Source organism: Salvelinus alpinus, chromosome 2 (assembly GCF_045679555.1).
Source record: "Salvelinus alpinus chromosome 2, SLU_Salpinus.1, whole genome shotgun sequence".
Taxonomy (NCBI): Eukaryota; Metazoa; Chordata; class Actinopteri; order Salmoniformes; family Salmonidae; genus Salvelinus; species Salvelinus alpinus.
Genome location: NC_092087.1, coordinates 123,649,780 through 123,675,688, shown reverse-complemented (window position 1 = coordinate 123,675,688; position 25,909 = coordinate 123,649,780). Strand labels below are relative to the sequence as shown.

The 25,909-nt window shown below is 42.5% G+C and overlaps 2 protein-coding genes across 3 annotated transcripts in view; one reads left to right on the top strand and one right to left on the bottom strand.

Annotated features, from left to right (window-relative positions):
* Positions 1-13,044, top strand: part of LOC139542432 (collagen alpha-1(XVII) chain-like) — a 35,085-nt gene extending 22,041 nt beyond the window's left edge. The window contains 20 exon segments of the mRNA XM_071347856.1: positions 665-700; positions 794-880; positions 977-1,048; positions 1,198-1,239; positions 1,415-1,477; positions 1,899-1,962; positions 2,076-2,098; positions 2,247-2,297; positions 2,443-2,550; positions 2,789-2,968; positions 3,220-3,342; positions 3,444-3,542; positions 3,661-3,795; positions 4,002-4,094; positions 7,135-7,290; positions 7,687-7,872; positions 8,156-8,317; positions 11,417-11,497; positions 11,654-11,725; positions 11,915-13,044. Of these exon segments, the coding sequence (XP_071203957.1) occupies positions 665-700; positions 794-880; positions 977-1,048; positions 1,198-1,239; positions 1,415-1,477; positions 1,899-1,962; positions 2,076-2,098; positions 2,247-2,297; positions 2,443-2,550; positions 2,789-2,968; positions 3,220-3,342; positions 3,444-3,542; positions 3,661-3,795; positions 4,002-4,094; positions 7,135-7,290; positions 7,687-7,872; positions 8,156-8,317; positions 11,417-11,497; positions 11,654-11,725; positions 11,915-11,964 (1,883 nt within the window). The 3' untranslated portion in view covers positions 11,965-13,044.
* LOC139568542 (STE20-like serine/threonine-protein kinase) overlaps positions 12,492-25,909 on the bottom strand; it is a 37,728-nt gene continuing 24,310 nt past the window's right edge. Inside the window, exons 13-20 of one of the 2 annotated variants that reach the window (XM_071390445.1) lie at positions 23,865-23,957; positions 23,151-23,222; positions 21,750-21,879; positions 20,629-20,753; positions 19,593-19,784; positions 17,217-17,342; positions 15,677-15,790; positions 12,492-15,241 (exon numbers count right to left, since the gene is read on the bottom strand). In XM_071390445.1, the coding sequence (XP_071246546.1) occupies positions 15,095-15,241; positions 15,677-15,790; positions 17,217-17,342; positions 19,593-19,784; positions 20,629-20,753; positions 21,750-21,879; positions 23,151-23,222; positions 23,865-23,957 (999 nt within the window). In that variant the 3' untranslated portion in view covers positions 12,492-15,094. The remainder of the gene's footprint in view (positions 15,242-15,676; positions 15,791-17,216; positions 17,343-19,592; positions 19,785-20,628; positions 20,754-21,749; positions 21,880-23,150; positions 23,223-23,864; positions 23,958-25,909) is intronic. The other variant, XM_071390446.1, reaches the window with a different exon arrangement.

Sequence of the window (25,909 nt, the reverse complement as noted above, 5' to 3'; positions counted from 1 at the left end):
TGCGCTCAGAGTTTCTTGCCTTGGCAAATCGTGTTGTTCAGACACTGATGCCCTTTGCAACCACGTACCTATGTGAGAGTAGATTCTCGGCCCTCACTAGCATGAAAACTAAATACAGGCACAGACTGTGTGTGGAAAAGGATTTAAGACTGACACTCTCTCCAATACAACCCAACATTGCAGAGTTATGTGCATCCTTTCAAGGACACCCTTCTCATTATGTGAGATGGTTAAATAAAGAGCAAAATTATTGACTATTATTATATTATTATTTGTGCCCTGGTCCTATAAGAGCTCTTTGTCACGTCCCGCGAGCCAGGTTGTGACAAAATCTCACACTCATTCTTATGTGTAATAAATGTATCGTATAGTATGTGTGTGGCAGGCTTACAATGATGGCAAAAAACAACATTTGAGAGTGCACTGACCCTGGTGCTAGAGGGGGTACGCAGCTGGAGGTTGAATATTTGAAGGGGTACGGGCCTATAAAAAGTTTGGGAACCACTGTTCTAAGACGTTGTTCTACAGTTTGAGTAAACACTGTATCGCCTTGACCAGATCTGAAAGAAGATCTAGATGTTGGAGATCTTTATGAAGTTCCTCATAGACTTTCCATTGTAGTACAATACGATTTGTGCTCAGTGCTTCTGTCGTGTTTCCTCAGGTCCTGTTGGCCCTGCTGGTCTTCCTGGAACGCCTGGTAAGACTTATTTCTTAGATATCCAATGAGACATCAGGGTCCACATACTGTACGTACTTTCCCTTTGATTGTTCATTGTCTTTGTCTCTATAGGTCCCAGGGGAGAAAGGGGAGAGGAAGGAGAGAAGGGAGGCCAGGGAAAGCCTGGTATTACTCTACAGACTGTGGAAACCATAGAGAGTGAGTATGTTTGGCTGAAAATATGTTCTTGTTTTAGACTCGTTATAGTGTATGACTTTCTTATGACCTCTACACTTACCTTACCCTTTACAACAGGACGTGCACCTGTGGCTAGTCTTCGTGGCCCACCTGGCCCTCCAGGGCCCCCAGGAGAACCAGGTGCCCAGGGTCTTCTAGGTAAGCCATGTGGTTCATTCTCCATGCACTTCAATGTATTTTTTGGACGGATAGCTGTTTTATTTTATTTTGTTCAGATCCCTTTTTCTTATGGATTCTGTCCTTTTTAAAAAGCTACTTCATACCTTATTCCTTCTCAGGTAAGGGTCCCCCAGGTCCTGAAGGTCCTCAAGGAGAGCCAGGTGTACCAGGTAAGCCATAACATTTCTACCTGAGAAGAATGGAACAATATTATATTGAAATTATATTGTAAAATAATTAAGCTATTGTAAGAACTGGTTTGCGTCATCTGTTGCAAAGTTCCTTTTCAAACCATTTTGATGAATTTCAACTCAACCTGACCCATTCCTCTCACAGGTGTTGGTGTGCCCGGCCCCCGAGGAGATAAGGGAGAGCCAGGTAGCTTCGTGCCCAACTCAGGTAGATGGCCCTTACCAAAAATACACTACACTCTCCATACTGTTACCATCTGATGACTCAACACAATCACAATGACTCTACTGTCAAAGATGTCAAGATAGAAGCTGTTGATCAGTATATATTATACCTTTATTTAACTATGCAAGTCAGTTAATTAAGAACAAATTCTTACTTTCAATGACAGCCTAGGAACAGTGGGTTAACTGCCTTGTTCAGAACAACAGATTTTTACCTTGTCAGCTCGTGGATTCGATCTTGCAACATTTCAGTTACTAGTCCAATGCTCTTGCAACCTTTCAGTTACTAGTCCAACGCTCTAACCACTAGGCTACCTGCCGCCCCATATGATATGGTATGATATGGAAGGTCACTTAATGTAACGCAATGTAATGTTGTAGTGTAATGCTGTGTTGCCTTTCAGGAACCTTCTTCGCTGGGCCCCCAGGACCTGCTGGCCCAACTGGTCTTCCGGGATCACCAGGTACAGAGGGGTCCAACTCACTGTCTATACCATTTGTGTTTTTATCATAGTCAATTTGGTCGAAACTGAAGTTATGTGCACTCATCTTGTAAATCATTTTATTGTTTCCTAATGTAAACCAGGACCCCAGGGTTACCAAGGTAAGCAATTTTAAAGGCATGTCCATGTCAAAGGGCTGGATTGATATCATAGTAGGCTATGAACTGGCTCAATCACATACTATTTACATGGCAGACTTAGTGATAGACTTAAAATGTCGACCTTAACGCAATTTGATCTATGTTTCAGGTGACCCAGGTCAGCCCGGTTTACCAGGAGTTCCCGGAGATCCCGGTGTCGGTGGGTGGATCAAATATTTATCAGAAGCATAGTTAAACATTCAAGCCTACACCTGTGGCTTGGGTTACAATCAACATTTACTTCTGAATTTACTTGATCCTGGTGGGTATATGTTGTATTGTTCATTGTATTGTTTTCTCCCCAGGTTTCCCTGGACCCCAGGGACAACCTGGAGGTCCAGGACCAGAAGGGGACAGTGGACTTCCAGGGCCCCAAGGTCCAGAGGGCCCCGAGGGGCAACCGGGTCCAAAAGGTACACCCTTACACCCCTTTAAAGATGCAGTCTGGGATCTTAAGTACTTATACATTCGTAACATATCATACGAATTGCAAAAATAATTCAAACTGGGACCTGTTTTGGCTCATGAGCACTATTTTCAAATCTACTGGCTAAAATTATACAAAGGCTCTGGAACATCACTTTAACAATGTCTATCACCCAATGTGGATCATTTGTGTAAGTTAATTAAGCCTACTTATATTTTTATTAGGTGAGGCTGGCGTTCCAGGTGCTCCAGGAATCCCTGGCTACTCCAGTGGGGGATCATCCAGGAGTTCACCTGGAGCACCAGGTCCACCTGGACCTCCCGGGGACCCCGGCCGTGAGGGGCCACCTGGGTCTGGGGATGGAACACCGGACGTCCGTCAATACATCACAGAATACCTCAAGAGTGAGTGAGATGATAGGATTTTAATTCTTACCTCCAATGAAAAGGAGTGGGGCTAAACTACGTCCATCCAAAGACCGTTACAATATTTGATAGCATACGTGACCTCCGTGGGCCAGTATGGTCGACAAACATGATTTAGATGTTGTTTGCGTAGTTGATGCTAACTAAAATGGTGCCTAATGATCTAAAACCTTTTCTACGCTACTGTTTAGCAGTGCAGTAACTTGTGTATTGTGTTGTCCTCCATGGAGGCGATGGTGTCAGGGAGTACATGTTGGGTCCTCCGGGTCCTCCGGGTGTACCGGGGCCCCCTGGTGGTGGATCAGTGGAGTCAGTGGACGACCTTGCTAGTCGCGTCATCGCGTACATCCAGAGTGAGTCCAGACAAACCAACATCTTATCAAAAGCATTACATTTTTTAAAGTATATCATATTGTATGTTTACCTGGATCTAATACTTCTGTTGACATTTCAGGTGGAGGTATTGCTAGTGGGGTGCCTGGACCTCCAGGCCCGCCTGGCGCTCCCGGTGGAGGCAGTACATCGCTAAATGACATCATCAGCCTTCTACAGAGTAAGTCAGATGTTTGAGCACAAATGTTGATAATCGGGACGGAATAAAGAGATAACATTGTGTCATGAGACAGTCAATGGTCAGTGAAGTGCCCTTGCCTGATCCGTACCTCTCTCAGGGGAGGAAGTGCGACAGTACGTCATAGGTCCTCCTGGCCCTGCTGGACCTCCTGGCATCCCAGGGATCCCATGGAGAGGAGGCTATGGCTTTAATACCCATGAGGTGGCTGGACGAGTCCTCAATCTAATGAATGGTGAGGAATCACTGTGACACAGCCATGTCAGATTCACATTTAGATTCATACACACACCATTAGCTTCTTTAACCATAGTGTGTGCAAGTGTTTCCCAAATGGTGGGCCTGGACCTACAGATGGATCTTGGTAGTTCAATTGATTTAAAATAGTCACATGATAAGAATTCAGGATTGTGATTGGTTGTGGCATCCGTCTGTCATCAGAGCAGGGTATGGTGGGCATGCTCGGACCCCCTGGACCTCCTGGCCCACCAGGCCTACCTGGGTCCTACAGTGACATCTCTTATCTTCTGCAAAGTAAGAGCTCTGACTAGAGTTCCAAAATTCTGGGAACTTTCAATAAATTCAATTTTTTTCTACAAAATCCCGGCTGGAGGATTTCCGGAATCAGAAGAGAATAGCAGGAAATCCGGAATCCTCCAACCGGGACATCAGAAAAAACTGGAAAGGATTTGAAAGTTCCTGGGATTTTGCAACCCTAGCTCTGACTACGGACTTTATACTAACATTAGCGTTTAGCACATGTTTTTTCCGCAAGAGCTAAAGGACACGGTTTTGGCCACACATTATATTCCAATCATCTATCATACAGTGCATTCAGAAAGTAGTCAAACCCCTTGACTTCTTCCACATTTTGTTACGTTACAGCCTTATTCTAAAATGGATTAAGTAGAATTTTTTCCATCATCAATCTACACACAATATCCCATAAAGACAAAGAAAAAAGTTTCAGACATTTTGGCAAATTAATTACAAATAAAAACCTGAAATATCACATTTACATAAGTATTCAGACCCTTTACTCATGCTTTGTTGAAGCACCTTTGGCAGCGAGCACAGCCTCAAGTGTTCTTGGGTATGACGCTACAAGCTTGGCACTAGGGCTGGGCGATATGGCAAATAAATGATCACGATATCTATATCTTTTTTCATTCGATAACGATAATTATCACGATATTAATCAAATGATGTTTAAAAGGTGCATATCTGCTTCAGACTCAAGAATGCCTGAACAAACCAAGGGCTTTGGGGCGGCAGGTAGCCTAGTGGTTAGAGCGTTGGGACACTAACCGAAAGGTTGCTAGATTGAATCCCTGAGCTGACAAGGTACAAATCTGTCCTTCTACCCCTGAACAAGGCACTTAAACCACTGTTCCCCGATAGGCCGTCATTGTAAATAAGAAGTTGTTCTTAACTGACTTGCCTAGTTAAATAAAGGTTACATTAATATGATAAAATTATGTGAGCTACCCATAAAATGATACTTTAAGGAACATTGTTCCATGTTTGTGGCCAGGGAGCAACGTACCTGGGGTCAATTACATTGATACGCCTCTTGAAACCTTCCTTTTCCACTGTGCTAATTGGCAGCATGTCCTTATCAATGCGATGCATAATAGCATTTGTGATGTCTTTGTCTTTTCAATGTTTGCTTGCAGGGCATAAACGCTGTCCGTGTTGACCGCTTCGGGCAACATCCCTAGATTGGCTGGTGCTTGAGGGCTGTTTATCAATGCCGTGGGGCAAACTCAAACTTCCTGCATGTTCCAAAGAGTGATTTTGCTTCAGATGTTGAAAACGGTTTGTCGTATTACCAGACTTGGTAGCCACCAATCTACGGCACAATTTGCACCGAACATTGCTCTGCTCTTTGTCGGACTTCAAAAAGCCAAACCACTTCCAAATTACTGAAACAGTTTAACCCTTTTCATCAATAATTTCTTCGTTGGAAGCTGCTCCTTCTCCATGGCTATCACTGCCACTGTTTTCACCTACATGACTCATTTTTCGTGGTTAACAGTGGCTACTCCATCACTCGAGGTGCTAAGTGGTTTTTAGTGGGCGTATACCTCTCCACGTGCAAATTGTCACTTCTCCGCACGTTCCTGGTGCGTCACAGAGGTGAAATGGACTGCTGTACCTAATTATTTTATATCGACATTATCGAAAATGAATCTAAACGTTTTTATATCGTTATTGAGTGAAGTAATTACCTCGATAATTATTGATATTGATTTATTGCCCAGCCCTACTTGGCACACCTTTATTTGGGGAGTTTCTCCCATTCTTCTCTGCAGACCCTCTCAAGCTCTGCTGCACAGCTATTTTCAGGTCTCTCCAAAGATGTTCGATTGGGTTCAAGTCCGGGCTCTGGCTGGGCCACTCAAGGACATTCAGAGACTTGTCCCAAAACCACTCCTGCGTTGTCTTGGCTGCATGCTTAGGGTTGTTGTCCTGTTGGAAGGTCACCCCAGTCTGAGGTCTTGAGCGCTCTGGAGAAGGTTTTCGTCAAGGATTTTTTATTTATTTAACTAGGCAAGTCAGTTAAGGACAAATTCTTATTTACAATGACAGCTTATCGGGGAACAGTGGCTTAACTGCCTTGTTCAGGGACAGAACGACAGATTTTTACCTTGTCAGCTGGGGGTTTCGATCCAGCAACCTTTCAGTTACTGGCCCAATGCTCTAACTAGTAAGCTACTTGCTGCCCCAAGGATCTTTTTGTACTTTGCTCCGTTCTTTCCCTCGATCCTGACTAGTCTACCTGTCCGTGCCAATGAAAAACATCCCCACAGCATGATGCTGCCAACACCATGTTTCACCGTAGGGATGGTGCCATGTTTCCTCCAGACGTGACGCTTGGCATTCAGGCCAAAGAGTTCAATCTTGATTTCATCAGACCAGAGGATCTTGTTTCTCATGTTCTGAGAGTCTTTAGGTGCCTTTTGGAAAACTCCAAGCTGGCTGTTATGTGCCTTTAACTGAGGAGTGACTTCTGTCTGGCCACTCTACCATAAAGGCCTGATTGGTGCAGTGCTGCAGAGATAGTTGTCAGACCTCATGGCTTGGTTTTTGCTCTGACATGCACTGTCAACTCTGACACCTTAAATAGACAGGTGTGTGCCTTTCCAAATCATGTCCAATCAATTGAATTTACCACAGGTGAACTCCAACTAAGTTGTGGAAACATCTCAAGGATGATCAATGGAAACAGGATGCACCTGAGCTGAATTTCGAGTCCCTTAGCAAAGGGTCTGAATGCTTATGTAAATAAGGTATTTCTGTTTTTATATTTGTAATAAATTGCACACATTTTTTAAAACCTGTTTTCTCATTGTCATGCAAATTGTGTCATTGTGGGGTATCGATTGATGAGACATTTTTTTCTTTTCGTTTTTTAATCCATTTTAGAATAAGGCTGTAACGTAACAAAGTCAAGGGATCTGAATACTTCCGAATGCACTGTAGATCTAGAGCCAGAATGACTTACTGGACAGTCTGCACATTTATTCCTCTTAACAGTTTGACTGATGTCAGTTCTGCCTGTCCTTTCTAGATGCTGAATACAGAGGTGTCTTGGGCGCTCAGGGGCCTCCTGGTCCACCTGGTGTCCCAGGCCCTGCTGGCCCTCAAGGCCCTGCCGGTCCTTCAGGACAGGCCCCCTACAGCAGCTCGGGATACAGGCTGGAGGAGGTCAAGGACTACATACAGAGTATGGTCAAATCAATAAGGGTTTCATAAATTGTTTTCTACTGAGTGGATAATGATATGGTTTTACAGTACTGTCAAAAGACTCCTAGAGTTACAACAGTACAGAAAGAGTTAGTTTGCCATTATCCACCCTGTAGGTCTAAAACCAGGAAATAAAAGTTAATAGATTACTTGAAATGCATTGAGCCTGTACAAAAGGTTACACTAATTACATCACTTTATGGATGTCCTCCCCAAGATAAAAAGGTTACTTATTAAAATGAAAAATAGACATTGATAGGTGATTTTACGGACTCCCGTTCATTTCAAAGCAATAATTTACCCTTGGCATTGAGTTACTGCCCTAGAGCAGTTGGTATCAGTGGGTATAACTGGCAAATTGTATTATCCTCACCAGGTGATGGTATAAGAAGGGGAATGTTTGGGCTTCCAGGCCCCCCTGGATCCCAGGGACACAAGGGAGAGCAGGGTAGCTCTGGGTACGGCCACGCCTTCGACCACAGGACCAGCGAGGGAAGAAGGCTGGCTGAGACTGAGACAGACTACTCCAATATAGCGGTACGAGTGACTGACTACATCAAGTGTAAGTGAAACTGAATATCCAATACTGTCATCGCAGTGCTACAATATACTTGTCAGAGTTAGACACATTTAACTCAACATTTAAATGCAATTCTTCAAAGGAATGGCACATTGACTTGAATTGGGATGCCAGTTCTAGTAATTCAATTTCTATGCCAATGGGACACAGATGTTCATCAGTAAAGATAGCGACCATCGACAATGAATGAAGAGTCCTACTTTTGCTGGTCATTGGATGTAAATGCATATGCTATCTCTGATCTTGATTGTTTCCCATCCCGTAGACCATGGTCTGTTGAGGGACGTGGTTGAGAACCGGTCTCAGCTGGAGAAGTCACAGGTTGTACAAGGACCCCCAGGACCCCCTGGCCCTCCCGGTGCGCCAGGATTCAGCCGTGTGTTTGGTTCCCATAGTAACGTCACTGACCTTATGGAATACATCAGAGGTGAGAATAATACAGTATAAATGCAATTCATTAACGTACAGTACCAGTCAAAAGTTTGGACACACCTACACACCTAAGGCTTTTTCTTTATGTTTACTATTTTCTACATTGTAGAATAACAATGAAGACATCAAAACGATGAAATAACACATATGGAATCATGTAGTAACCAAAAAAGTGTTAAACAAATCATTCTTCAAAGTAGTAGATTCTTCAAAGTAGCCACCTTATGCCTTGATGACAGCTTTGCACACTCTTGGAATTCTCTCAACCAGCTTCACCTGGAATGCTTTTCCAACAGTCTTGAAGGAGTTCCCACATATGCTGAGCACTTGTTGGCTGCTTTTCCTCAACTCTGCAGTCCAACTCATCCCAAACCATCTCAATTGGGTTGAGGTCGGGTGATCATCTTATGCAGCACTCCATCACTCTCCTTCTTAGTCAAATAGCCCTTACACAGCCTGGAGGTGTGCTTTGGGTCATTGTTCTGTTGAAAAACAAATGATAGTCCCACCAAACACAAACCAGATAGGATGGCGTATCGCTGCAGAATGCTGTGGTAGCCATGCTGGTTAAGTGTGCCTTGAATTCTAAATTAATCACAGACTAGCAAAGCACCCCCACACCATCACACCTCCTCCTCCATTCTTCACGGTGGGAACCACATATGCGGAGAGCATTCGTTCACCTATTCTTCATCTCACAAAGACATGGCGTTTGGAACCAAATATCTAAAATGTTGGACTCATCAGACCAAAGGACAGATTTCCACCGGTCTGATATCCATTGCTCGTGTTTCTTGGCCCAAGCAAGTCTCTTCTTCTTATTGGTGTCCTTAGTAGTGGTTTCTTTGCAGCAATTCGACCATGAAGGCCTGATTCACGCAGTCTCACAGTTGATGTTGAGATTTATCTTACTTGAAGAATTTATTTGGGCAACAATCAGAGGTGCAGTTAAAACTTCTTATGGCTGCAATCCCGTTAACGGGATGATATGACAACAGCCAGTGAAAGTGCAGGGCGCCAAATTCCAACAACAGAAATCTCATAATTAAAATTCCTCAAACATACATGTATCTTATACCATTTTAAAGGTAATCTTGTTGTTAAACCCGCCAAAGTGTCCGATTTCAAATAGGCTTTTCAGCGAAAGCACCACAAACGATAATGTTAGGTCACCACCAAATCACAGAAAAATTCAGCTATTTTTCCAGCCAAAGAGAGGAGTCACAAAAAACACAAATAGAGATAAAATGAATCACTAACCTTTGATGATCTTCATCAGATGACACTCATAGGACTTCATGTTACACAATACATATATGTCTTGTTCGATTAAGTTCATATTTATATCCAAAAACCTCAGTTTACATTGGCGCCATGTTCAGAAATGCCTCCAAAATATCCGGAGAAATTGCAGAGAGCCACGTCAAATAACAGAAATACTCATCATAAACTTTGATGAAAGATACATGTTTTACATAGAATTAAAGATACACTTGTTCTTAATGCAACCGCTGTGTCAGATTTCAAAAAGCTTTACGGCAAAACACAATATTCAATCATCTGAAAACAGCGTTCAGCCACAAAAGCAAGCCTTACAGTTACCTGCCAAATTGTGCAGTCAACAAAACTCATAAAAAGCATTATAAATCTTCACTTACCTTTGCTGATCTTCGTCGGAATGCCCTCCCAGGACTCCCACAATAATTGTTTGTTTTGTTCGGTAATGTCCATAATTTATGTCCAAATAGCTATTTTTGTAGTGTGTTTGGTGAACAAATCCAACGTCAGGAAGCGCGTTCACTAAAAGCTGACGTAATGTCCAAAAGTTCTGTAACAGTCAGTAGAAACATGTCAAACGATGTATTGAATCAATCTTTAGAATGTTTTTAACATAAATCTTGAATAACTTTCCAACCGGAGAATTACATTGACTTCAGATGAGCGATGGAACAGAGCTCCCTCTCATGTGAACGCGCATGGTCAAAGAATGATCAGGTCATGGCAGACCTGACTAATTCCCCTTTCATTCGGCCCCCCTTCACAGTAGAGGCATCAGACAAGGTTCTACAGACTGCTGACATCTAGTGGAAGCCGTAGGAAGTGCAAACTCATCCATATCTCGCTGTGATTTCAATAGGATCTTGGTTGAAAATCGACCAGCCTCAGAATTTCCACTTCCTGTTTGGATTTTCTCTCAGCTTTTTGCCTGCCATATGAGTTCTGTTATACTCACAGACATAATTCAAACAGTTTTAGAATCTCCAGAGTGTTTTCTATCCAATACTAATACTAATATGCATATATTAACAACTATGACTGAGGATCAGGCCGTTTACTCTGGGCACCTCTGTGCACCTTTCATCCAAGCTACTCAATACTGCCCCTGCAGCCATAAGAAGTGAATTGCTGATTTCTGAGGCTGTTAACTCTAATGAACTTGTCCTCTGCAGCAGATGTATCTCTGGGTCTTCCTTTCCTGTGTCGGTCCTCATGAGAGCCAGTTTCATCATAGCACTTGATGGTTTATGTGACTGCACTTAAAGAAACATTCAAACTTCTTGAAAATTTCTGGATTGACTGACCTTCATCTGTTAAAGCAATGATGGAAAGTAATTTCTCTTTGCTTATTTGAGCTGTTCTTGACATAATATGGACTTGGTCTTTTACCAAATAGGGCTAACTTCTGTATACCACCCCTAACTTGTCACAACACAACTGATTGGCTCAAACGCATTAAGAAGGAAAGAAATTCCACAAATGTACATTTAACAAGGGACACCTGTTAGTTGAAATGCATTTCAGGTGACTCCCTGATTAAGCTGGTTGAGAGAATGCCAAGAGTGTGCAAAGCTGTCGTCAAGGCAAAGGGTGGCTATTGTTCTACAATGTAGAAAATAGTAAAAATAAAGAAAAACCCTTGAATGAGTAGGTGTCCAAACTTTTGACTGGTACTTTATTTCACATTATACATTTTAATTAAGAACAGTACCAAGTGTGAAGTCCAATTTGTCACGATTGAACATTGGTGGAGCTTTGCCAAAATGCTGATTGCAGCTTTAACTTCATATGAAATAACCTTATGTATCATCCATAGCCCATGGAAACATTGTGGGACCCCCTGGAAGGCCAGGACAGAAAGGGGACATAGGACATACAGGTCACAAAGGAGAGAGAGGTACTTTTTGAACCATTACGCCTTTTAAATCTTTAGAGTTGCGCTCTTGATCATTTGCCAGGTCTTTGTAAACCATTGTGTTAAGCTACTCAGGCGAGACAAAGTCATAAAATCAGTCCCATTGTGACACTTTCACTCTGAATTCTGGTTAACCAGGACTAGATGGCATCCCAGGAAGTACAGGCCTCCCTGGTTTGGAGTGGAAAAGGGGGGGAAAGGGGGAGAAAGGTACATCATGATAATCACAGAGAACCCATTCAAGTTTTCCCTACAGTAGGATCCATTCTAGGGACACTATATGTAATTCTAGGATGGTAGTACCCTCAATACAAGTGTCCCTGCTATGCATGATGTATCGATCTGACCTAGTTATGCAAAAGAGAAATGGCTTCATTAAGATTTCACATTTTTCCACAGGAGAACACACACTCGTGACCAACAGAAGAAAGAGGAATGTTGGTGTTTGAGAAACAAGTGATTGATAAATACTCATTAAAGGTGAATGAAAGTCCAATGAAATATGTCATGAGCATACATGACTGTGGCCTAATGCCTTGGAGACATTACCGATGTAAATATATCGTTTTCTATAGGAGAAACTGTTGACCGGGACAGTATTCCATGCGCTGATGTATTGTGTTGTGTCAAAGATGTCTTTATGATCTATTTTTACTAGTGTTTGATCTGGAGTATGTTTACAAATCCCCTCCTTGCATGTTGATAGCAGGAATAGTTCAACTATGTGTTGAAAAATAGAACAGGGTGTGCTATTTTTATTCAATAGCTTTTGTCCCATTATCGTTATTGTACTTTTGTACTTGAGGAAAAACACATTTCGTATATCGAACGAAACTCAAACCATTGTCAAAATCTCCTTTCAATGTACTGGTATCACTTTATAAAAATAAAGGTTGGTTTAACTTATTGAATCAAAGTGGAACGTAAGGTTCACATTGTTGCTATAGACTCACTGAGGAAACAGGTACACGCTATATTGTATACAGGAAATTGTTTATTTACAGAACAATGCAAATCTACAGTACATAGGCATTCTATAAACTATAAAAGTAAACATTATTTTTTAATGGTAGTTCAATTTCAAACAACATTCTGAAATCAATCATGATACAATTTGAAAATCAGAAGGAAATCATGACACTAATAACATAACACATATTGACATGATTGGTATTTAATTATATTTTCAATTCAGTTTAAGTTTCAGATTAGAAATCAACTATTTGACAATTGAGGAAACTACAATACTGTAGTAAAGATACATTTCCACATAAATAACTACTGGCGGAGAATCTTCATTTTGTGTAAGGTGCACAGCACTCCTTCATTGTGTATGATGTTTTGTTTTTGTTTGCCACTATTACAGACCAATTATAAAATAGCGTCGACTGATTGTTGTTCCTGCAGCCAATCAAAAAAGGGTGAGATGACAAATGGACCAATCAGAAGTCATGATGGCCTAAACCAGTCAGGTCCAACAGTTCCTTTTTAATAAATGATTTAACTGTATTGAAGGTTATTGACTACCACCACTTTAGAGTAGATCATGGATATCTATCATAAAATAAGCTAAAACTGTAGTTCTGAAAATGTTATCAAAACTGTTCAACTCATGATAACGGCATATTCATTATCCTTAGATTAAATAAGTAACGAACAAAACATTTGACTATGATACAGTAGGCTATACGAATATAAAGATCACTTGAGGGCGGGACTTGAACTAAGTCTGATTAAAATAACTACAGAGGGCCACAACATGAATACCGTATCTTCATACATTAAGGCTATTAGCTAGTATGAATGATAATAAAACAGTATCATAGTTTCCTTACAAACAAACCCAAAAGCCATGCAAGTGAACTGAAGAATATGGTAATGGGAGGCAATTTCATAAACAGTACACAGACATACCAAACATTTGCATGAAATCCTAACTAAACATACCTTCATATAGGTCCTCACAGATTTCTATCGAATTATATAACAACGCCATTTGAGTAACCACAGTGAAAACCTCGTCTCTGTCTGGATATATAAACAAACACCATTTTAATACCCCCTCCTTGGTATGCTAAAACAAAATGGCCACTCGCCGACTACACCAAATTACAAAAAGAGAGAAACAAATCTCATGAGGCATGCTCATGAAACCTGAAGAAAGATACTAGCCTGGGAATCTCAACCCTTTCACAAATGTTCAAGTAAAACAACAGTGAAAGTAGTGATTCAGTTTGGATTCCAGGCTAGAAAAAAGGAACCATTTCCGACAGAAAAATGTAAATCCCAAACTGTTGTTAATAAGCTCCAAAAAAATAACATTTGATACCATAATTATAACATAAGAAGTCAAACTTGCATTGAAATCCATGTACAACTTCAGGCAGTCACTCCCTAGTCCATTGGAAACTAAATTCAATATCTTGTGTGATTGCATAAAAATATATCATGCCTTTGTCAAGATTCATTATAAAAAATTTGCTTTTCATCCTTTACCAAAAGTACATTCTTATCAGATCATTAGCTCTCTCAAAACATCACCAAGGATATTGGATATATAAGTTTATAATATTGGACTTCAGTGGTACAAAATGTTACTTCATCCTTTATATTTAGTGCAGGGCTGCTCAACCCTCTTCCTGGGGGTCTACCGTCCTGTGGGTTTTCAGTCCAACCCTAATTCAACACACCTGATTCTACTTATTAGCTGCTCAACAAGACCTTAACTAGTTGAATCAGGAAGAGGGTTGGGCAGCCCTGATTTAGTGCAAATAACTAATGGTATAAAAATCGAGCAGCAACAGTTTCTTTTCAGAGGAAGCTTACATTTGAAAAGCCAGTCCATTGAAATAAAAGTATACAGGCACTAGATTCTTCAAGAAAAAAAAAAAAATCTCAAATGAAAAAGAATCAGCAATAAAATAAATTAAATCTGCCTGAGACACTTTAGTGACTTGGAGGCTAGGATTTGAGGAACACAGTGCCAAAGTATCAAATTTGAATATGCATAATGTCAAGAATCTCCTTCATAACTTATTTCAAAAGAGGAAGCTATAAGAAATAAAACTGGGTTTTGTTCAGTCAGTGGAAAATGATTTGAAATGGAGTGAAACGGGGAGGTACTACTTCTACAATAAGAACACAAATTCAAACTCTTGCTACGGTGTGCCCGACTGAACACGACCCTATACAATGAAAAAGAGGTAAATTATGTATAACAGCTCACCATTAAAAGGGTCTTCATGATTAACACAGTCTGTAGCTTGAGGGCTACTGTCCCATCCTCGTCCAGAAACCGATAGAGGGGTACACACACCCTTACAGGGGTACAAACACACCCCTCTGAGATATCGCCCCTTCGCCCCCCTGATTGTCATCAGTGGAGACGGGGCAAGGCAGCAGAGGCTCAATCTTATTAGTCTGTGTGTGTGTGTGTGTGTGTGTGTGTGTGTGTCAGTCTATTTGTATGTGTGTGTGTATCCATCCAGAGTGTGTATATCTATTCATTGTGTGTGCCTTCAATATGTGGGTGTGGATATATGTTTATGTCCATCCGGAGTGTCATGATACGGTTAACCCCTAGAAGCCAGTGGAGTGGACACTGGGGATGGGGTAGAACTTGGAGATGCGGCTCTGGGCTGAGGGGTTAAGGCACTCTGACTCTCCACTCATCTTAAAGAAGACCACCTGCTCCTGAAGCTTCCTGGCAAACTCTTCCTCCAGAGCCTAAGAACAACAGACAAATGGTTGGTGAGCGGATCACAAGCAAGAGATTACATAATAATAATTTGGCGGCTGCTTATATTCGTACTGTTTTACACATGTACAAGATACGCATGTGTTTTTTTTTTTACATATCCCCCTGAGACACCCTCAGAGAGTGGGGTCACAGTCAGGGTCAGGCATTATCAGTGAAGCAATTAGGGTTAAGTGTCTTGCTCAAGGACACATGGACAAATGTTTCACCTTGTCAGCTCTGGGATTCAAACTAGCGGATTTCGGTTACTGGCCCAACACTGGAACCGTTAGGCTACCTCCCACCCTACCTGCTACCATGTGTTTCAACTACAAGTATCTCATCTCCGAAACAAAATATGTGCCAAATACTCAATAGAAAAGAGAAATCATTTCCTGTCAAGGGTTAACTGGTGTAATGGTTACCTTCTTCCTGGGTCGTAGTTTCTCCCTCCACTCCTTCAGCTCCTGGATGTGCTCCTCATCCAGCTCCTTCAGCTTCTGGGTCTCGTGCTCTATCAGGATGTGGCACTTCTCGTTCTGAAACACACAATACACACATTGGGTGTTACATGGTATACTGAATCACAGATGAATCAAAGTGTGTTGGTGTGCTTATGTGTGTGTTCTCTATTGCACCTTGTGCAACTGCAGATTCCCTGATATGCATGTGTGCGTGCGCGTGCTATATATTTTATACCATACACTCTTGGAAATAAGGGTAAGGTATTGTTCCCTGGAGTACAAAAATATCAAAATATGCATAATGTGGCTTCAGAGGTAAACATAACGATCTCACATGGTACTGTTTCGTACCTTTGAGGGTACATGTGCAGACAAAGAGTATAATGGTACATTTTAGTAATTGTGTTACCCATATTATGAATATAAAAAGGTACAATCATCACACTCAAAAAAGGGGTACAATGTGAAGGTTAATTTCCCAGGTTACAAATGTATTTTGTTTACCCTCAATACCCACCATACAATGCTGACTTTTTGCCACCTAAAAGGAACTAACGGTTTTGTCACTGGGGCGGTATCCCAAAAAGCCACATTTGTACCATAATTATTATCTTCATATTTCCCAGCATGCTCAACTGCAGGTTGATTTTTTAAAGAATATTTTTAATATCTGTGTTTTTGCATGTACTTTGATTGATTAATCTTATGCTACACAAAGATAAATAACATAAATGTTCCTAAACTAATCCAATCAGTTAGTTCGATTTTTTTCTCCCATTACTGAAATAGTTGTTCCAATTTAGGTAGTCTCCTCAAAATGTTCCTAACTCTGGCAGTCATTATGAATGCAGGTTGCAGGTGAATACAATTCCAACAGTTGGATATCTTAACTCTGTCTGGATTCCAATAGGAATTACAAATCACTTTGCAAACCAGCATAAAATGACTTGCGGGTAGACTTGCAAAGTTCTGGTGAACTTCCCAGGTTTTCTAGAAATCACAGTCTTAAGATTCCTGGAAACAGGAGGGAATAAGGACGAAATGCTTCAAACAGAATTTTCCAAAAATCTGGGAATTTTGGAAGCAGGCCTGATGTGTCCTATAAACCATGAGTTTCATGACACTGTATTAGGGTAAAACTAGGCCTCAAAATAAGGCCTCATGAGATATGTAATATATTGTCATAAGGAGTTTAATTGTAATGGTAATATATGCTTAGGAACTCACTTGGTGAAGGCCACATGACTGAAAATGAAAGAATTTAACAACAATGTTTCTGTTACTAACAAATACAGTCATGGGTGGTAACTCTACAATTCAATCAAAAAGGCAAATTGGGAAATTGTATTGGAGGCTTGCCACAGCGGTGGAGTGCCTTTCAGATAGTTATTTTTGGCCACCCGTGAGTGGAAATATTGTACACGTTTAAGTGGTCTATGGTAGAGGTCCATTTTTGCCACTTACAAGGAACAAATCTACAGCTTTATTTCTGAGAGTGTACCTGTAACTGCTGCAGCTCCCTGATGTTGGCGTCACACTGCAGTTGCAGGTCTCTCATCTGGTTCTCATGTTTCTGGTGCTGGTGGAGCCTCTCATTCTTCTGCCTTTTCTCCTCCTGGGCTGCAAACTGTCAAACACACAGAAACATCTCACTTATTCAACTCCCACGAGTATTAAAATAGGCCCAATTACAGTTGGAACTTGATACATGCTTAATTTGCACTGGGAGTCTCAAGCTTGACCTAGCATTGCCGAAAGTACTGTAAATCCTTCAGTGCCTGGGAAAGTCCCTTTGACTTGGATCAACAAGCGCTGAGACTTTACTTCTGTCTCCACTGAAAGCAATGTCTATAATCCCTCATTAGCTGGCAGCATTGGCGCAAAACTGAAAGCGCAAACCACCGCATTTAACCATGGCAAGGTGACTGGGAATATGTTCAAATAGAAACAGTGTAGTTATTCCCACCATAAGGCAATCAAACAAGCAAAACTTCAGTACAGAGACAAAGTGGAGCTACAATTCAACGGCTCAGACACGAGACGTATGTGGCAGGGTCAACGGACAATCACGGAGTACAAAGGGAAAACCATCCACATCACGTACACCGACGTCTTGCTCCCGGACAAGATAAACACCTTCTTCGCCTGCTTTGAGGAAAACACAGAGCCACTGACGCGGCCCGCTCCCAAGGACTGTGGGCTCTCGTTCTCCGTGGCCGATGTGAGTAAAACATTTAAGCGTGTTAACCATCGCAAGGCTTCCGACTAAGACGGCATCCCTAGCCGCGTCCTCAGAGCATGCGCAGACCAGTTGGCTGGAGTGTTTACGGACATATTCAATCTCTCCCTATCCCGGTCTGCTGTCCCCACTTGCTTCAAGATGTCCAGCATTGTCCCTGTACCCAAGAAAGAAAAGATAACTGAACTAAATGACTCACTTCTGTCATCATGAAGTGCTTTGAGAGACTAGTCAAGGATCATATTACCTCTACCTTACCTGACACATTAAACCCACTTAAATTGTCTTACCGCCCTAATAGATCCACAGATGATGCAAACGCCATCGCACTGCCCTAACCCATCTGGACAAGAGGAATACCTACGTAAGAATGCTGTTCATTGACTATAGCTCAGCCTTCAACACCATAGTACCCTCCAAGCTCATCATTAAGCTTGGGGCCCTGGGTCTGAACCCCGTCCTGTGCAACTGGGTCCTGGACTTCCTGACGGGCCTCCCCCAGATGGTGAAGGTAGGAAAAAACACAGCTCAGCCCCCTCCTGTACTCCCTGTTCACCCATGAAGACGTGTGTGGCCACGCAGTCAACTCAATCATTAAGTTTGCAGATGACAACTGATTACCAACAATGATGAGAACGCCTACAGGGAGGAGGTGAGGACCCTGGTGGAGTGGTGCCAGGAAAATAACCTCTCCCGCAGCGTCAACAAAACAAAGGAGCTGATCGTGGACTTCAGGAAACAGCAGAGGAAGCATGCCCCTATCCACAGACAGAACCGCAGTGGAGAAGGTGGAAAGCTTCAAGTTCCTCGGGCGTACACATCACTGACAATCTAAAATGGTCCAACCACACAGACAGTGTGGTGAAGAAGGCGCAACAGCGCCTCTTCAACCTCAGGAGGCTGAAAAAATTTGGCTTGGCCCCTAAGACCCTGACAAACTTTTACAGATGCACAATTGAGAGCATCCTGTCGGGCAACTGCACCGCCCGCAACCGCAGAGCTCTCCCAAGGGTGGTGCGGTCTGCCCAATCCATTACTGGGGGCAACTACCTGCCCTCCAGGACACCTACAGCACCCGATGTCGCAGGGAGGCCAAAAATATCATCAAGGACATCAACCACCTGAGTCACGGCCTGTTCACCCCGCTATCATCCAGAAGGCAAGGTCTGTACAGGTGCATCACAGCTAGGACCGAGAGACTGAAAAACAGCTTCTATCTCAAGGCCATCAGACTGTTAAATAGCCGTCACTAGCCAGCTACCACCTGGTTACTCAACCCGGCATCATAGAGGCTGCTGCCTTATATACATAGACATGGAGTCACTGGTCACTTTAATAATGGAACACTAGTCACTTTAATAATGTTTAAATACTGCTTCACTCATCTCATGTGTATATACTGTATTCTATTCTACTGTAGTCAATGCCACTCCGACATTGCTCATCCTAATATTTATATATTTATTAATTCCATTCTTTTACTTTTAGATTGTGTGTATTGTTGTGAATGATTAGATACTACTGCTCTGTTGGAGCTAGGAACACAAGCATTTCACAAGCATTTCGCTACACCCACAATAACATCTGCTAAATATGTGCATGTGTCCAATAAAATTTGATAAAACCTTTATCTCTCACCTGTTTGACCTTCTCCCTCTCCTGCTCGGGTGTGATGGGGCCCCCAGTGATTCGGAGGCTCTTCTTGAACATGGCCATGCGCGTCTTGGCATCGCTGCGCTGGATCTTGGGTAAGCGGGCCCTCTCCTGTGTCTGCCTGTTCTTCATCTCCTCAATCAGACGCTGGTTGTAGCGCTGCATCTGCTCCATCTCCTACACACACAGAGACACAGAGACAGAGAGACACAGAGACAGAGAGACAGAGAGAGACAGAGACACAGAGAGACAGAGACACAGAGAGACAGAGAGACAGAGAGAGAGAGAGACAGAGAGAGAGAGACAGAGAGAGAGAGAGACAGAGAGACAGAGAGAGAGAGACAGAGAGAGAGAGGGAAAGAAGGAGAGAGAAAGAAGGAGAGAGAGAGGGAAAGAAGGAGAGAGAAAGAAGGAGAGAGAGGGAAAGAAGGAGAGAGAAAGAAGGAGAGAGAGAGGGAAAGAAGGAGAGAGAAAGAAGGAGAGAGAGAGGGAAAGAAGGAGAGAGAAAGAAGGAGAGAGAGAGGGAAAGAAGGAGAGAGAGAGGGAGGAAGATAGGGAAGGAAAGAGGGAGAGAGAGAGAGGGAAGGAAAGAGGGAGAGATAGAGGGGGAGGGAGTGGAGAGAGAGGGGAAGGGAGGGAAATGATGTAGGGAGGGGGGGGAAGGAGGTATAGGGGGGCCAGAAACACATCATTAGCTTCCATAGAAATGAGATATTTGAGATACTAGAAGGGTTGCCAAAGTGTTAGCCATGTAGTTGTCTTGTCAACGTTACTCAGTCCGCATTTGGCAAAACAATGACGCATCATTGTTGAATGCAGAAAGAGATATACCCAGGCATATTTCCAATCTGATTTAAGATGTCAAAACTAGTCAACTAGTCAAAACTAGTCATTCAGTATTATGCCTCACTCTTTCCCCCAAACTGTTCAGGTATTTTGCTCAAGTGGTTGTTCAGGACTAGGCTTATGAGATCTGATCCTGAATCAGCTGTTGTTTGTCTATCTGGAAGCCTCACTGTACCTTCTCGTGTCTCTTGAGCAGCTGGTGTCTCTGCATGAAGTACTGGTCTTTCAGCTGTTGTTTAAACAACTGGTGTTTCTCCTGTAGGTGGCGCTCTTCCAGCTCCCACATTGCTGCTTCCCGTGCTGCAAAGACCAAAGACACAAACTCAGTACAAGGAAACACTGCATTACACGGAAGTTCAGCATATTATTACCAGATACAATACCACACCATTGTAATCAGATCTTTCATCTGTATTCCTTTGTATTTGACGTTGACGAATCTTGGCACCCAAAAACAACATGTCACTAGATTTGACTAACTGGTTAGCTTGGAATGTGTTTTTTCTTTATCTTTCAAACATGGTTCATACCTTTCAAATCAGCAAGTCATCAAGGCCTGGAGCTTGTGAACATTTCTGTGGAGCTATTTCTATAAGCTGATGTGTATGGGGTGACTGGAATCTGACCAGGCAGGGTTAGTAGGCTGCTCTTCAGTTCAGTTCATGTTAGGTTCTCAGCATTAATAGGCATTATAAACTGGGTGGTTCGAACCCTGCATGCTGATTGGCTGAAAGCCGTGGTATATCAGAAAGTATACCACGGGTATGACAAAACATGTATTTTCACATTGGTAACCAGTTTATAATAGCAATAAGGCAGCTCAGGGTTTGTGGTATATGGCCAATATACCACGGCTAAGGGTTGTATCCAGGCACTCCGGGTTGCGTCGTGCTTAATATTGGCCATATACCACACCCCCCCGTGCCTTATGGCTCAACTAGAGTCAAGGCCTGATGGGGCCTTAGGTTGAACTCTGTAGAGCTTCTGTTTTCAGTTATATACTGTGTCACTGTGGGTTTACGGTTTCCATCTCACACACAAACAGTGAGGTTGACCATATTACCTTTAAGTATGCTGGTGATAGTGGCTAGGGTAGACTGTGTTTCTATGTGGTGACTCTGACCTTTGTAAGGTAGTGTATCTATCCTAGTGCAATGTGCATCTGTGCTACTTGCGTCTCACACAGAGCTATGCATATTCTGTGTGTGGTTAAGGCAGGGTTTCTCCCCTCTGAAAGGTGCTATGACTGAGTACCTATCTATAGTTTATGTATCACGCAGAGAGCTGCATCTTCACCTCTGAGGAGCTGTTGTTTGTGGTTGAGACAGTCTCTCTCGATGGTGGCCAGCTCGTGTTTGTGTTGCTGGATGATCTTCTTCAGGTCGCAGTCCAGCTCCTGCTGCTGTTTCTGCAGGAACTCCTGCTCCTGAGGAAGAAGAGGGAAAGACAGCTGGATAAGTAAAGAATCTCTATATGCCTCTCAAACTACACTCTGGACCTTCAAGCCAGTTCCACCGCATTTTTTCATTGTTCCCCTCTAATCAGGGACTGATTTAGACCTGGGACACCAGGTGTTTGCAATTCATTGTCAAGTAGAACAGAAAACCAGCAGGCTCCGGACCTCTTAGGGTAGGAGTTGAGTACCTCTGCTATACACTGTGTGATCCAGACAGAAGAAGAGAGAAAGAGAGTGATATTAGTCAAATGAAAAGGCCATTAGCAGGCCAACTGAGACCAAATTCACAGAACCAAAACACACCAGGAGTCACAGACCACTGTGTCATTTCTTAGTTAGTCGATGAGTTGTTACACTTACTCAGATTGCCAATACAGCCGTAAAACCAGGCCTACAATGTCACTTGAGTAAATTAAGAAACACCAGGAGAGAACTGTGTCGGTACAGTTTAAGAGATGAACAGAAGAGAGATTCAAACCAACCCGTAATAGCACGGCAAACAGAAACCACAGGCTGACGACGCCAAACAACACGTGTCTGTCCGTCAATTTGGAATGGCTGTCTTCACCTCACCTGCTCTAGTTCCCCCAGTCGACTCCAACAGCACGAGAGAGAGAGTCACCGTAGAGTAGCGAGGCTGGCAGACAGATATAGCTTGTTGATGTTACCCCCCCTCCCCCCCCATCAGGACAGACACGTAATCTGACCAACCCTACTGTATGGGGCCTGGGTCTGGGCTATGGGTTTCCATAAACATATATATATATTTTTTAAAGAGTTTACCTGGGGATAAGTATGGCTTGAGTTAATGGACCACACTGTGGAAGCTGGCAACAACGTGGCGACAGGACGTAGACTAGATGTGCTGGGTCATCGAAAACGTAGAGCACCGGATGTCGACTGGCGGACCTGACTCGTTTATGGGCAATGCACTGTGAATGTTGTTTTTTCATTGCTAAGTTCCAGGTTGATTGAAATGTTCAGGGTTGATGGCATTTCCTCTATAGAAATGTGTCGGCCAAATCCCAAAATAGAACACTGCTGCATTCCCTTTAAACCAGCCCTCCACATGTTGATCAGTCCAGGTGTTAAGGAAAGGAGAACGCCCACAAAGCATTCCACTCACACACACGCACCAACATAAACCCCGCCGTCTCAAAGTCACTGAGTGAATCTACTGCCATGTGAGAGAGCAGGAAGAGGACACATTTCAAACCAAGGGGGGGAATCTTACAACTTACATCCTGCATGGGGGCGTTGAAGAGAGTGCAGGAGGACAACTGAAAAGATAGGTTCATACCCTGGGCCACTCCCTGTAGATCACAACAGATTAGACCTATACTCTACGAACTCATAACATGTAGCCTGAATGCCAGTCTGTTTGTTGCATTACTGCCAACACTCGTTATCATGCATGACCGTATGGGAAAAGGAGTTGGCAATAGTGCACAAGCAGACTGGCACTCAGGCTCCATACAGCACAGTAACCTGGGCCACACATTGTAGACCAGAACAGATTATACTCTACTAATCATCAGCCACTCATCCATAAACATTGCTGGCTAAGTTAACCATTCCACTGACACACTGTTACACCCCCGTAATATACAGGCAATGTGTTCCACTGTGATTCACAGGTGGGTGGATTGTGTTAGAAAACACATCAATAGGTGTTGGACTGTACTGTAACTTGTGCTGGAAGAAACTGTAAGCCTACTTGATTAGTTTTGAATGAAAATGATCTACTGTAGAATAATACATACACACACACTCTATTTTTAACCAAAAACAAACCACACAAAAGACAAGTTTTGGAAAAAAAGATTAGCCCCAAAATTCCCAAAGGCGCTAAATGACAGTGATCTTGAAAGCAGTCAACGGAGGAATTGAAGACTGACATTGAAGGGACAGTCCAAGTAGGAAAGCCACACCACAAGTTTTCCACAACAAACTACCTCTTCACGTGGAGTTGTGATTATGTCCTTTTCCCCCCGTTTCACGATAGCGTTTCTCTTGTGCCTGGGCGAGAGTCGCATTTCCTGTTTGAACTACGGCATGAGGCAGCCCACAAACAAACACACCACAGTGACAGCAGAAACAACACAGGCACAACAAGGCTTTGATATGGATTTGTGTTTCAACTTATTAGCCAAAGTTTATGAGAAGTAGCCTGGTGCCAGATTTGTATGTATGCGCTGCATGAGCCAACATCTCGGCCTATAGCCTAGTCAGAATCATTTGGATACAGCACATAGGCTACAGATCTGAGATCAGGTGATGAGAAGTGACCGTTTCAGACTGATTTAGACACAGGTTATATGAACCCTATGAGAGAGATCTACTGTAACCACAGGTGTGTCAGTAAAACGCTAGCTGCTATAAATAGGCATTGGATTGTCGTGCTGATTGGGCTATCCTCTTACGATGGCACACTATGGGATTAATAGTGAGGACGAACTGGGGCGCACATGGATAGACATCTAAACATTCACATGACTGTCAATGCTAAACAAGGGAAACCCTTCCAAACAAGATTGAGAATATATCATCTCTGTCAGCTGGACTTAACTACCCTGTGAAACGTAAGACATTGAAAATAAGACTAGTTCTTAGAATTTCTTGTGGCATGATGTCACCAATACATGCATATTAAAACCACTCTTCGTGATCCAGTTCAACAGTACATCATGCATATTAAAACACCTTTTAGTGATCCAGTTCAACAGTACATCATGCATATTAAAACACCTTTTAGTGATCCAGTTCAACAGTACATCATGCATATTAAAACCACTTCTAGTTATCCGGTTCAACAGTACATCATGCATATTAAAACCACTCTTAGTGATCCAGTTCAACAGTACATCATGCATATTAAAACCACTTTTAGTGATCCAGTTCAACAGTACATCATGCATATTAAAACCACTTTTAGTGATCCAGTTCAACAGTACATCATGCATATTAAAACACCTTTAAGTGATCCAGTTCAACAGTACATCATGCATATTAAAACCACTCTTAGTGATCCAGTTCAACAGTACATCATGCATATTAAAACCACTCTTAGTGATCCAGTTCAACAGTACATCATGCATATTAAAACCACTCTTAGTGATCCAGTTCAACAGTACATCATGCATATTAAAACCACTTCTAGTGATCCGGTTCAACAGTACATCATGCATATTAAAACCACTTCTAGTGATCCGGTTCAACAGTACATCATGCATATTAAAACCACTTCTAGTGATCCAGTTCAACAGTACATCATGCATATTAAAACCACTCTTAGTGATCCAGTTCAACAGTACATCATGCATATTAAAACCACTCTTAGTGATCCAGTTCAACAGAGCTCATCGATAGCCTGGGAAAACAATTAATCTCTGCAAGAGTAGCTTAGTATATTTTTGTCTTTCAATAAGTGTTGTTGTTGTTGAAAAGACAACTAGTCCTTGTGGTCTTTTCCTACCAGCACTGACTTTGCTGATAGCTTCTTTACTGAGGAAAAATGTATGTGGCGACAACGGTGATATGTGGCGACAACGGTGATATGTGGCGACAACGGTGATATGTGGCGACAACGGTGATATTCTCACCAAGCTATCTTAAGGTGACTAAGTTGCTCTGGATAAGAGTCTGCTAAATGACTGAAATGTCAAATGTAACAGCAAGACATTGTAGTGAAAACAATCCTGCAAATCACAGACAGCCAATGAGAATCTAATCGCTGCTTAGCCTAATCTAAGACGGATCAACATGTTTATTTTCCACAAATGTACTGTACACCGCAAGCACACACACAGCATCAGTTACAACATTCACATACCACACGCACACTAGTGTTGTCATGATACCAAAAATGTGACTTTGATAACGATACCAGGATTAGTATCATGGTACTTGATACCACCACTATACCACGGCTAAAAAAGGCGCATTGGCCAAATGTACAGAATGGCACTTGATCCAGATAGCCATGTATGCATTAATGAAT